We start from the raw sequence: 13,523 nt of genomic DNA, 5'->3' as shown, positions 1-13,523 counted from the left end.
TATCTATCTATCTATCTATCTATCTATCTATACCTCTATCTATCTATCCATCTATCTATCTATCATCTATCTATCTATCTATTATCTATCTATCTATCTATCCATCTATCTATCTATCTATCTATCTATCTATCTATCTATACCTCTATCTATCTATCTATCCATATATCTATCTATCTATCTATCTATCTATCTATCTATCTATACCTCTATCTATCTATCTATCTATCTATCATCTATCTATCTATCTATCTCTCTATCTATCTATCTATCTATCTATCCCTCTATCTATCTATCTATCTATCTATCTATCTATCTATCTATCCATCTATCATCTATCTATCATCTATCTATCTATTTATCCCTCTATCTATCATCTATCTATCTATACCTCTATCTATCTATCTGCATATCTATCTATACCATATTTATCTATCTATGCTATATCAATTTATTGATCTTATATCTACAGTATCTATCATTTTCTTTTTCTAATATCTATCTATCATCTATGTATAATCTATCTATCAATCATGTATCTTTCTGTCTATCTATGACAGTGGCATAACTACAGTCCCACGGACCCCTATGTAAAATTTGGACCAGTGCCTCTACCTCCATGTTGGTTAGATGTATGAGCCTTTTGTAGCATTCTAGAGCCTATAAAGACATAAATGTTCACCCTCCAAGTAATGATGTCACCCATCATGGACCCCTTTCTGTAATAATATTGACGCGCCCCCTGGGCCGTGGGGTACTTGGTAGCCGGGCCGGTCGATGCTGGGGGATGTCACGGTGGCGGTCCGTGACCCAGGGCGATCAATTAAAGGGAAAGTAAAAGGGGAAATAAAGTTTTTAGAGATAATGTTCGTGACGCCACCTGTGGTATGCGGCTATATGGAGCCGCCGCTGCGGTGCAGGTCCTCTGGAGCTGATGGTGACGCAGCAGAGTTGGTTCAGCTCTCCACAGGCAGAGCTTAGCTCCAGGGCAGGATATAGTGATTTTATGAGGTATATGTTGTTGGTGCTGTGTAATGCAGGTGATGGCTCAGATAATGACCAGTCCACAGCTTAATGGGGGTTTCCTCTTATCTTTACTTGCGGCTTGTTAAGCAGACCAGGGCACGGATACTAGCTGGTAGTAGAGGTCCGGGCGGCCTGGGAGCAAGTTGAGGATCCACCTAGCCAGGTGAAGTTGGAGGCCTCTCCTCTGCGCTAATCTCTTTGGCCCTGCTGCTTGTAGCTATGCTGCGGCCCTCGTCCCTGAGTAAAACGTCTTTTTCCTCACCCGTATGGCAGGCAGCTCAGGCCTTCCTTATGTGTCGCTCCCACGTGGCGGTGCTGGGCCCTATGGTGCTGCTGTGTCGCCGGGCGTCTGGTGGGGCCAGGAGACCTGCAGTCTCCTGCCCTCTGGATTCTGCTGCTGGCCTTCAGTGCCCCACAACCACGGACTCCAGTGTCCGTTTCCTTTGTGCTTCTCTCCTCTGGGGTGAGCTTGTACACAGCTCCCTTCCCCAGGTCCTTCCTTGTCGGTCTCCTGTCTCCAACTCCTCTCAATTCACTCTTACTATCCCCGCCTCCAGATTCCAGTTTGAAGGGGAGGAACTCCCCTTTCTGGTCTGGAGCCAGGAAAGTGTTGGATGCTGATAAACCTTATTAGGGGACCCCTCCTTGCTCCCAGGCATGTCATCACCCCATGTGAGGAAGGCAATGCCACTGTAGCAACCGGACCCCTGGGGTGCCACAAAATTCTCCATAATGGGCCCCTTCCTGTAATAATGACCCCCCATCCTGGACCCCTTTCTGTAATAGTGTCCCCTGTCCTGGCCCCAATCCTGTAATAATGTCTCTCATTTTTAGACCCTTTCCTGTTTTAATGTCCCCTATTCTGGTATAACATCCCCCACCATTGGCTCCTTCCTGGTATAATGTCCCCCGTCTTGTGCTCCTTCCTGTTATAATGTACTCCATCCTGGCTCCTTTCCTGCTATAATGTCCACCATCATTGGCACCTTCCTGGCATAATGAACTCCATCCTTTAACAATGTCTCCCATCCTGGGCCCATTCCTGGTATAATGACCCCCATCCTGGGTTCCTTCTTGTTATAATGTCCATAATGAGCCCCTTCCTGGTATAATTGTCCCCCATCCTGAGCTCCTTCCAGTAATAATGTCCCCCATCCTGGGTCCTTTACTTGTATACTGTCCCCCATCATGGGTACCTTCCTGGTATAATGTACCCCATCCTTTAACAATGTCTCACATCCTGGGCCCCTTCGTGGTATAATGAACCCCATCCTGGTATAATGACCCCCATCCTGGGCCCCTTCCTTACATAATGTCCATTCTGCCGCTCTTCCAACACATTAAAAAAACTATTCTTATTACCTTCCTCCGCTTCCACAACGTGCGGCACCCTCTTCTGTAGCATGTAGCTGACTTCGGCGTGCCAGCCAGGGGCAGCGCATGATGTTACTTCTTTGCACTGCTCGCAATGGGCACGCTGACGTCAGCTGCCGGCCTTTGATTTTCCGCGGTCTGTATTGCAGTGAAGGGAGTCGGTGTGACCCTGTGCCGCAATACACTTCAGCTGAATGTGTGTCCTTGGAAAGACATTCACCTGAAATAGGCACTGGCATTGGCGTGTTTCCCCCTCCCACATGGGCCCGACCTATCTATTTGTAAGATAGTTTGATGGATGCTGATCATGTCCCACAAATGTGGTTTGTAAGCCGGTCCGACATCTCTTCTATCACATTGCTTTGAACATGAAGTTTTTTTTTATATAAAGATGCAAAATGTGCCATGTTATCACTTAGGGTTTAGCTATGGATGACATGTCATCAACATGGTGCAAAAGTTACAGCAAATATGCAGAGTGTGTCAAAGTGGGAGTAGTTGGTAGTTTTTAGGCCCAATGCAGTGGAACTAGATTCTTTACTGTAGAGCACCAAGGGAAGCACATGGAGAGCAACAGCCATGCCCCTCAGCTGAAGAATTCAGAGACCCCCTCCATATTGCCAAGAAGAAAGGGAACAGAATAGCAATGATGCGAATTATTGGAGTTGACAGATACAGGTATAACCCCCAAAAAGTGATTTTACCTGTTATAAAGCTATGTTTTGGCAGCTGAGTAATGCAAGTAGGCATCTGACTGATGGGAATCTGAGAGAATAACTGTAGGGCAGTACCTGAGGGGAGGAACCAGACTCAATAAAGGATGGGAGAGACCTATTGGGACTGTCTGAAGCTAGGAAGAAGTGGGTCTGACTTATAGCATGTGTTTACCACAAAAACAAAATTGAGAAAAGTAGACCTCACTGGGTACAGTACGTGGTGACTGACAAAGACGAAACCAGGTGGCGACACAAGTTGGTGCACTGCCTGTCACCAGGCATGAGCCGGGTCTGTCTGTAAACAAGAAAGTAGAAATGAGGAAATCAATTCGCAGTACCCTTGTTTAGCGCTCAGCCAATATTTTGTGGCCTCTGGACGGGAGCCCTCTGCATCGGCATTAATGGTTCCTCTTTTGATTAGTGGGTACAGTATGTGATGAATAACAGAGAAGAAAACGGGCGGTGACACAAGTTGGCGCATTGCACGTCACCAGGGCAGAGCCAGATCTGTCTGTAAATAAGAAAGTAGAAATCGATTCTCAAGATCCTGCTTCAGCGACCAGATCAATATTCCGTGGCCTCTAGACAGCAGCCCTCTGGACCTTCTCCTAGCTACTGGCATATACGGCTCCTCTTTTGATTAGTGGGTACAGTATGTGGTGAATAACAGAGAAGAAAACGGGCAGTGACACAAGTTGGCGCATTGCTCATCTCCTTAAGAAAGTGTTTGTTCCATCACAATGTTCTTAGAAGATCCTGTAAATAAACTTTCACTTGTTGTTAAGAAGTTCCCAGGTCAAGTCTTTTTTTTTCGGGAGCCCTTTACCCTCCGACCAATCCTCTGGCTTCACCGCCTACACCTTTACATATCTCTTTATTTATCTATACATCTATCTATGGTGTCCATTTATCATTTGGCCTTTCCTTTCCATCTAGATATCCATCTTCCTAAACCTCATCTTTACAGCTTACGAGTTACACATTTTAATTATTATGTATCCACATCTTATAGATTTTTTCTTTCCACTTCTGCACAGGATAATACAGCTGGAATCCATTTCTGAGAACCCTACACGATGAATCTACAACTAATTACAGGTATGATTAACAAATATGGTGAAGAGATGCATTGGAAATGGACTAAAGCGAACCCTACAGTTTCCAATATTGTGATAATGAATATTGTGCTAATATTTGGATGGTTATTGAGATCTAATGTATAATGTGTCAAATATTTCTGTATCTACTTAATGACCAAGTATGATGGATGGATGGATATGTGCAGTGTCGGACTGGGTTGGCAGAGGCCCACCAGTAACATTGATTCTTGGGGCTCACTGTTTAGCTACATGCAAAAATAACCTCACCCTAGTACCCAAATTTACTTTTGCTTCTATGTAATATTAATTTGGCTAGCTTATTTAATGAACGATTAGATTATACCTTTTTTGTGAATCAAGTGTAAAAGCACTACTCATTAGTACTCCTTTACAGTGGCGGCCTACCAGAGGATTCTCCTGTTCTCCTGTGGGCCAGTCCGAGCCTGTGTGATTGTAATAATAACTAATACCGTTTCTTTTTCTCTATGTAGGATTGCTAGTTCTCTCATGGACGGCTTTATCGCAGGACATCAACCAGAGTGAATCTGAAATTATCCTCAGTCTATTCAGCAATTTTTCAATAAACTGTTCTGCTTCCAAGATCATCGCTTGGAAACATGACGATCATTTCATTGACTCAATGCTGAAGTTCAATGACAACACGTTCACCAATACCCTCACCCTGCAGAACGTGACCGGGCCAAGCACGGGGCGGTACTCCTGTGTGCACAACGATTCACTTCAGTATGAGCTGCAATCTGTCTACATTTTTGTACCTGGTAAGAGGATTTCCATTGATGTGTATGTGAATACTGATACCCTAACATGGTAATAAAACAGGACCATTGCCAAACACTGAGGCCCCTAGCTGACGTGGTTACTGTCCTGTTTAGTTAATGCTAATTGAGTCTATTTAATACAGTGCTATCCCATAGAAGTGAATGGAGCACTGGTTACACAATTCCATTCAGTTCTATGAGTTCATGGAAGCGGCAGTGTGAATGTATGAATGAAGTGGTGGTTGAGCATCCACACTACTGCTACATTCACACAAGGGAATTTGGGAGTCCTTTTCTCCGGATCCCTGGGGGACTCAGAAATCATTCATTTATCACTTCTGTAGATATATTTATTTTGTGGTACAATACCATTCCAGTTGCTATCATACAGGATAGGGTATAACTTGTTGTTCGTTGCTGCTCTGATCACTGGAAACCCCAGCGATCCTGAGAATGTGGTTCTGGATCCCCAAAAAAGGGGCACTGCAACCCATCCTGAATGGAGCGGAGCTGCGCATGCTCGATTCATTGTCTGTGTGATTGTAGTGGTGCACTGTACTCTCCGGCAGTCCCATAGACAATCTGTTTCAAAGACCAGATCTTGGGATCGCTGGGGGTCCCAGCAGTCAGACCTCCAAATTATACCCTACCCTGTGATATGAGATAGATGGGGAATAACTTGTGATTTTGTGAATAACCCTTTAAGATGCCATTTCCTCTGCATATAGACGTTAGAGAAGTTTTCCTCTTTCTAAAATGGCGTACTGTAATTCCTTTTTCAGCAGTTTCTTGTATTATGTCTGTTTTATTTCTTTATCGCAAAGATCCGAATGTGGTGTTTTTGCCAATAAAAGAAAGCGATAAGTTCCTGTTTGTCCCCATGAAGAGCAGAACCACCATCCCCTGCCGTGTCTCCAACCCCAACATATCCGTGACGCTTCACGAGAAGGATAATGACATTGAGATTCCATATCCTTACGACTATAAGGAAGGTTTCAACGGCCATTTCGAAGATACAAATTATTATTGTAAAGCCTCACTGGATGGCATTGACGTTCACTCAGATCTATATCATATCTACAACATACAAGGTAAGAGCCTTGATTATTCCCCTAAAAATGCAGGATATATATGTTTTAATATATTTATTACAAGGATTTAAAAAATGTGTTAAGAGGCTGAGACAATGGTGTGGGGTAGTGCCGGTTGTGTAGCATAGGGGCTGGGAGGACAAAGAGGCAGTTGTCATAAATGCAAAATTCTTAGGGGTGCAACATTTCAAAGTATTACTTTCTTTTTGTTTTTAATTTTTGCACCCCTAAAAAGTGACGTTGTTAGCACCAATGGTCTGGGGTGGTGCACTTTCAGCTGGGTTCCTTCAATCACCCGGTGAGTGCCAATGTATAGGAGTCAAAAGGCATTGCAATGATGGCACTGCATTATGCCCCTTATGCCAGTCTGCTGTGTGTGCAGGGGAGAAGACTCACTCAGATTAGGTACTTTATTTTTTTTATTTTTTATTGTGACGGGTTTGGCACATAAATGGCCAATTATTACTGTTTAAGGTGAGACTAAGGAAGCATTATTTGTTTTAAGGGGACATTATTACTGAGTTAGGGTGTAAGATGCGCAGGGTGGTAGTCATGGGCGAGGGGCTGGGTTCCCACACCCTGGCACCCCACAAGTAAATAGTGTCCCGTTTCCCTTGTGCTTTTTGTGAAATGGATAACACTTACATTTTGGCCCCTGCTGTCTCCAAGATTCCAGTTCCTGTAACAGCCATGCAGTCAACTGAAGACATATTATCCTTTTCAAACAGTTTAACTTTACTGAGCAGTCCAAGTTCAGTTGTTGTTACCATACAATAAGTTGTGGTCGTTACGGTACTCTCAACCTGAGCTATCCCTCTCCTCGCTGGCATCTCTGGCCCCTGGGATACTCCATCCGGCTCCGCAGCTCTCATCAATCCCAACCCAACTTGCATCCATGGTTTCCTGTCCAGCCTCCCCTTGTGGGAAGAAAATAAGGCAGGCTCCTCCATGCCTAGTTTGGGCCGTAGGCCCCGGACATCCCAGGAAGGTCCACTAAAATTTGACGTGACCATTTTCATGATGCCCACAGTCCATATTCTCTTGTGCTCTCCAGCCCTCTGGTCTTGAACTTCTGCACTACACTTTTATCTAACCTCCTCATCTAATTCTAATCAGGAAGTGTTCCCCGTTTTATCTAATCCTGGCCCCCCCCATAATGGGGCTGTTCCTGGACATTTTAACTGTGTCCTATCCAGAACCTATCTACTTCCTGAATTTATTGTGCCCACCACTGCACTATTTCCAGTCCTATCTTATATCTCAAGCTAACCCTACTGTATATCTTATATCCTAATCTCATCTTCCCCTATACCTAATACAACAATACATTATACATTTATCAAAAATACATTAGGAGTTCCACATAACTAAGTATAATACATTACATAAATCATGACACCTTATATTACATTGTATTAACTACGCACATTAGTGCCTGTAATATTCTATGCACTTGAAATACATTTTCAACACACAAAACCACACCCATTTTATTAGAGAGGAAGAAGAGCATAATTTTCCCTGACACACTCATACAAGGGGGTGCAATACTTGCTTTTCCCATAGCACTGGCATCTCACACTATGCCACTAGGGGAGCCAAGCCAAACTTGAATACAGGGCCAATACAAAGTGCCAAAATGAACAGTCAGATAGTAGTGATAGCCTCCTTTCTACTTCTTTTGCATTTTTTTTAGCAAGAGTTCATGCACATTAGTTGGATGGATGGAATATTATGGAGGTGCCAGTAAAGGACATTAGGACTATGGAGCCCATTTTAATTCTTGATTGTCATCTTCCTTTTTTATGTCCATCACTGCAACTCTAACTGACTGACTTCTGCCGGTTTTCTAGGATGAATTGTGAAACTTAGTCATTAAAGGGAATCTGTCAGCAGGTTTTACTATATATTCACAGAGCAGCATGCTGTAAGGGGCAGAGACCCCGATTCTAGTAATGTGTCATTTACTGCGCTGTGTGTAGTTGTTTCAATACAATTAGTATTTTATCAAGATATTGTCATTTCAGGACTAGATGTCTTATGCTATGTAGCCCTACTGTTCTGTTTAACCACTGATTGGCAGCTTTCTGCCTATGCACAGTGTATACAGAAAGCTGCCAATCGTTTGCGTAGGCAGATTTATACAGTGTTTAGACTTCTGAGCACTGCTAGATCTGCAGCAGAGAAAACAGTGATTTTAGAAAAATGACAGCCTGCAGTCCAGCAAGTGACACATCGCTGGAATCAGGATCTCTGCCCCTACATCATGCTTTTCTCAGATAACATAGCAAAAACCTGCTGACAGATGCCCTTTAATAAAAATAATCTATATTTACATAGTAGTGAGTAGCAAACTAATTGACAATTTAAACAAGAGGTAAATTTTGCAGTAAAATTATATCGTCATGTAATTTTTTAATCTAAAATTCTGAGTTCATTCATTCCATAAAATAGCTTTGTAGCAGTTGGAGCTCCATGTTTCTGATACAGAACTCCAAATCTGCTGCACAAACAGATTTAAAATATAAAATATTGTGTTCCTCCGACCACCACTAGAGGGAGCTTGAGAGCTAAAGGCATGTTATTATTGAGTTCAGTGTATGACAGAGTGCAGGAAGCTCACATGCTCCATCTGGTGGTGAATGCATTACCATATACATTTTAGTGCTGAAATGTGTTATTTTGGTCCTATACATTTTGATTTTGTTTTACAGTGTCTATTATACAGTCTTTTTTTTTCTTTCTTTAGTGTCAGATGAACTCAACCTGACTGTGAAAGCCTCAAATAGTATAGTAAAGAAGGGAGAAAATATCACAGTTTTCTGCACAGTGTTTGAAAATGAAATTATAAACTTTACCTGGCACTTCCCAGGTATGCAGGTGTGTATAATCATATCAACGCTTCGGTCCATACAGAATAAAATAATTTGGAATATTCCTTACTATGTGATGCCCAGAGTTCTGTACTAATTAGTTTTTTACTTTGTCTTTTCCATTTTTTTGGTGCAGAGTATATATATCCCATCTGGGTAATATGTCCCTTTTCCTGGTATGGTGTCCCTTATCCAGGACCCCATCCTGGTATATGTCCCCTGTTCTGCCCCTGTTTTTTAATGCATAGAAAAAAAATTATTCTACTCACCTTCCCTCCGCTCCCCCACCGCACGGCGTCCTCTTCTGAAGGCGACAGCTGTCTTCACTGCCCGTCACATGCACGCCGACCTCAGCTGCTGGCCTCTGATTGGCTGGCAGCGTGTGTTGATGCACACAGAACCAACGGGTCTGTGCACCACAATACACTTCAACTGTATGTGCGTCCGAGCTACTAATCAGTGGTGGTGTTGTGGTTGGACCAGGAGGCACGAGACACCTAGTCCTGGAGTGATAATCTCCTGCTGATAAAACACTTATTGTATTGAAACAGCAACACACAGCCTAGTAAGTGACACATCACTGGAATCAGGCTCTCAGTCCCTACATCATGCTGCTCTCTGACTACATAGCAAAAATCTGCTGTCAGATGCCCTTTAATGTACAGTATGTATGGCATGCAATAGGCTCCTAGGCTTCATGCAAGCAACCTCTAATGTAACTTTTAAGGCTAAGATGGAAATTTATCACTGGCTATATGTCTGTTTTCCTGATCAAAAAAATAATACATCTTGGTGCCTGAAATATTTTTACTAAAATTAGCAATTTTTTTTCCAGTTTTTGCAATATATGGGCCAATGAGATAGATTGTACAATTATGAAAGATATTACACAGTAAAGAAAACTATGGAGAACAGTAAACCTAGAGGACCTTATACCAGGTCAAAAGTGGCCAATTTTATATTCCCGCTGTTCCACCGGGTATTATGTTGCTGTTTTTTAACCTGCCAAAAGTTTCCAGAGTTATGGGCATTTTCATTTAGTGCTAATTTGTATAGTTTTTCCAAATGGGTGTGGCTCACTATATTCTTTGGGGGCGTGTCTTTGGGGCTTATTTGCATAATTACTCAGAGCCACTCTCCTTGTAAAGTCTATAAAAATTAGGAGTAAATAATTTGACCTATTTCTTTGGAAAATTATGGCAGATTAAAAAAAATATATAAAAAAGGCAAATGAGGGGAGCAACAGGAATAAGATAAAAGCAAAAACTGGCCACTTATGACCTGGTGACAGTTCCTCTTTATCTTTAGTGCCCAGTGTCAGGCAGCTGCTGCCGAGGCAAGTAAAATCAAGGAATGCATTAAAAGAGTAATAGATTCTTATGATGCGAACATAGTTTTGCCTCTATCTCTATACATGTCCCTAATGCGGCCACACTTAGAATACTGTGGACGGTGTATAAGAAGGACATAGCTAAACTAGAGTGGGTGCAGAGATGAGCGATCAAAGTTATTAAAGAGAATCTGTCAGCAGTTTTTTTTCTCTGAGGACAGCATGAGGTAGGGGTTAAAACACTGAGTTCAACGATGTGTCACTCATCAGGCTGTGTGCTTGTGTTTACTTACAATGAGGATATTATCACTAGGAGATTATCGTTGCTGAGACTAGCTGCCTCCTGGTCCAACTCCGCCCCCTCCTGTGATTAGCAGCTTATTGTCAATAGACAATGTACATACAGAAAAACCTACCAAGAACACAACAGAGTATAGAGATAAAAATCTATCATTTTTATTAAATAAATATATTGTACAAATAACAACAAATCTATTGTACACCTCAATAATTACAGATCTATAAGCAAACTAACAAAAACAGAGAACACATGGCTAAAATCCTCCCAGCTCACCGGAATATGTTAATATTAACCACCCATTACAGTATCAAAGATAGACATATCTCAACAGGAAATAAGAGGGTAAGACCCAAAGATAAAAGTCTCAGTATAATATACAAGCTTTAATCAAATTTACATAGTCAGAGACTTAAACATAAGTACAACATACCCTAGTCCCACAAAGAAGGTATTCTAGCTGTCCCAGTATAAGGTGTAATGAAGAAAAATAATGTCATACAGACCCGACGCGCGTCAATGCGTTTCATTTGGCTATATCCCCCTTGCTCCCGGCTGCTGGCACTGCAAAGATGAGTACAGGTATATGATTAGCTCCTACTTCTCTGGCTGTAAAAACCTAGTGACAGATTCCCTTTACAGGAATGGATGGACTGCAATATCAACTTGTGTTTATTCAGTTTTGGACTATCTGATTAGAAATAAATAAATGGACAGCTCAGAAATCATTGCAGTGATCTATATACTAAATATGAGAAGGGAGAATTCTCTATGTCTAAGAGGGAAGAAGATTTTATCATCGTAGATGAGGATTCTTTACTGTAAGAGCGGTAAATCTATGAAACTCCCTGTTGGTTAGTTCACTGAACTAGTTTATACTTTTCTTGAAAAGTATATTATTATTGTTGTTTAGAAATACTTGATTTCTGAAGATGGGTCATTGACCCGTGGATTTATTCAAATTTCCAAAATTTGGAGTTGGGAACAAATTTTCTTTCTAAAATCGGGCAATTGTAGGGGGGGTGTTGCCTTCCTCCAGATCAATGCTGTTACCTTGATTGATTTAATGCACCTTAGTCATTTTTCCGACCACATCACCTCCTTTGTAATACCTTATAAAAGGGATTGGCAGCCGAGTATCAGAAAAATGAAAAACTCTGACCACTATAAATATATCCCAAATCTATTGTGCATTGATTATGTGATGGTTATTTCTCCCCATAAGCCATGATGACCTTGTCTTGAGGATTCTACATTTCCTTTTCCTATTACAGACCAAGAAGCCGCACACTATTGTAAATATCATAGGAGTCAATTCCGTCACTTCCCATCTGACTATACTAAAAGCCAATTTGGAGGACGCCGGTAACTACACCTGTATGGTGGACGAGACCATACAAGGAATGTCTGAAATACAAAGTGTTTCCGTAGAAGTTATAGGTATGAAATACTTTCTTGCACTTCATCTTTTTTTTTTTTGTAATAAATTTAAAGGGACTCTGCTTTATATATGAAAGTAATGGTATGGCTGTGTAGGAGCTTTTCCCCAAAAAAATAACATCTTTTTTTTTTTGTAGAGATCCTCTGTGTCAGTCATGAGAAATCTAAAAGTCATGGGAAAATTGGGCTGAAAGTGTCCGTGTATTTGAACTGCTTTTTCGAAGTGCATTGACACACCCAAAGTGCACTTCTAGGCTGATTTGCATATGGTTTTCAAGCTAGATTTCTAATAACTGGTACATCCAATCTCTACAAAAAGTTATTTTTATTGGACGCAAAGTGCCTATATCAACTACCGACATATGCTGACAGGTTCCCTTTAAAGGGGTTGTGCCACGAACAAAAATGTATTTTAATCTATAGATCTTGGAATAATAATAACTTCCACAATTGGATGTATTTAAATAAAATGTTCCTGTGCTGAGATAATCTTATAAATGTGTCCCTGCTGTGTACTGTGTAATGGCTGTGTCTGACTGTGCAGGAACATGGTCTGATCATACCACAGCTCCTGGGCAGGGGAGGAAGCAAAAGAGTATACAGACATTACAGCAGGGGACCAGGTGTCTGTGTCTGCTTGTAGCTCCTCCCATCACCATGGAATCTTATGAGCACCAGGTGTTTGCCTCTAGCTCGTCCATTCTCCATAGAATCTTATGAACACCAGGTGTCTGCCTCTAGCTCCTCCCTTCTCCATAGAATCTAAGAAGCACCAGTTGTCTGTCTGCCTCTAGCTCCTCTCTTCTCCATAGAATCTTTTGAGCACCAGGTGTCTGCATCAAGCTCCTACCTTCTCCATAGAATCTTATAAGGACCACGTGTCTGTGTCCGCTTCTAGCTCCTCTCCTCGCCATAGAATCTTATGAGCACCAGGTGTCTGCCTCTAGCTCCTCCATTCTTCATAGAATCTAAGAAGCACCAGTTGTCTGTCTGCCTCTAGCTCCTGTCTTCTCTATCGAATCTTTTGAGCAGCAGGTGTCTTTGTCTGCTTCTAGCTACTCCCTTCTCAATAGAATCTTATGAGCATTAGGTGTTTTTGTCTGCATCTAGCTCCTCCCCTCTCCATAGAATCTTATGAGCACCAGGTGTCTGTGGCTGCCTCTAGCTCTTCCCCCTCCATAGAATTTTATGAGCACCAGCTCTCATCTACTATCTCAGTACTGGAAATATCTATCTTCACTAAATACAGATTTTACTCCTCAATTGAGAGTGAAAGATCAATCCAGCAGGTGAAAGAAGCAGATTTCTCTTTAAGATATATTACAAAGTTGCTTATTGTCATGTGTACTATTGATTTCTGAAATCAAAATTAAAACGATGGTTACACTTTAAGCCCCTTCCTGAGAATGACCCCAAAACAGACATCTTGGGGTTATCTGCTCCTTTTTGGTCTTCTTTCTGCAATTGTCATGCCAAAATTGGAACAGCTGAGGAAA

At 41.8% G+C, this 13,523-nt stretch overlaps 1 protein-coding gene across 2 annotated transcripts in view; it reads left to right on the top strand.

Moving 5' to 3' along the window:
* Positions 1 to 13,523, top strand: part of PDGFRB (platelet derived growth factor receptor beta) — a 196,318-nt gene that overhangs the window by 101,335 nt on the left and 81,460 nt on the right. For both annotated transcript variants that reach the window (XR_012250914.1, XM_073649784.1), the window contains exons 2-6: positions 4,154 to 4,214; positions 4,708 to 4,995; positions 5,820 to 6,086; positions 8,836 to 8,966; positions 11,862 to 12,027. Coding sequence is in view for 1 of the 2 variants with exons in the window: in XM_073649784.1 (XP_073505885.1) it covers positions 4,193 to 4,214; positions 4,708 to 4,995; positions 5,820 to 6,086; positions 8,836 to 8,966; positions 11,862 to 12,027 (874 nt within the window). In the remaining variant the exon portion in view is untranslated. The remainder of the gene's footprint in view (positions 1 to 4,153; positions 4,215 to 4,707; positions 4,996 to 5,819; positions 6,087 to 8,835; positions 8,967 to 11,861; positions 12,028 to 13,523) is intronic.

This window comes from Phyllobates terribilis, unplaced genomic scaffold (genome assembly GCF_046119375.1).
Source record: "Phyllobates terribilis strain yellow unplaced genomic scaffold, ASM4611937v1 Scaffold_10__3_contigs__length_209671492, whole genome shotgun sequence".
Taxonomy (NCBI): Eukaryota; Metazoa; Chordata; class Amphibia; order Anura; family Dendrobatidae; genus Phyllobates; species Phyllobates terribilis.
The sequence above is the reverse complement of the archived record's forward strand: the minus strand, read 5'-3'. Positions and strand labels throughout refer to the sequence as shown.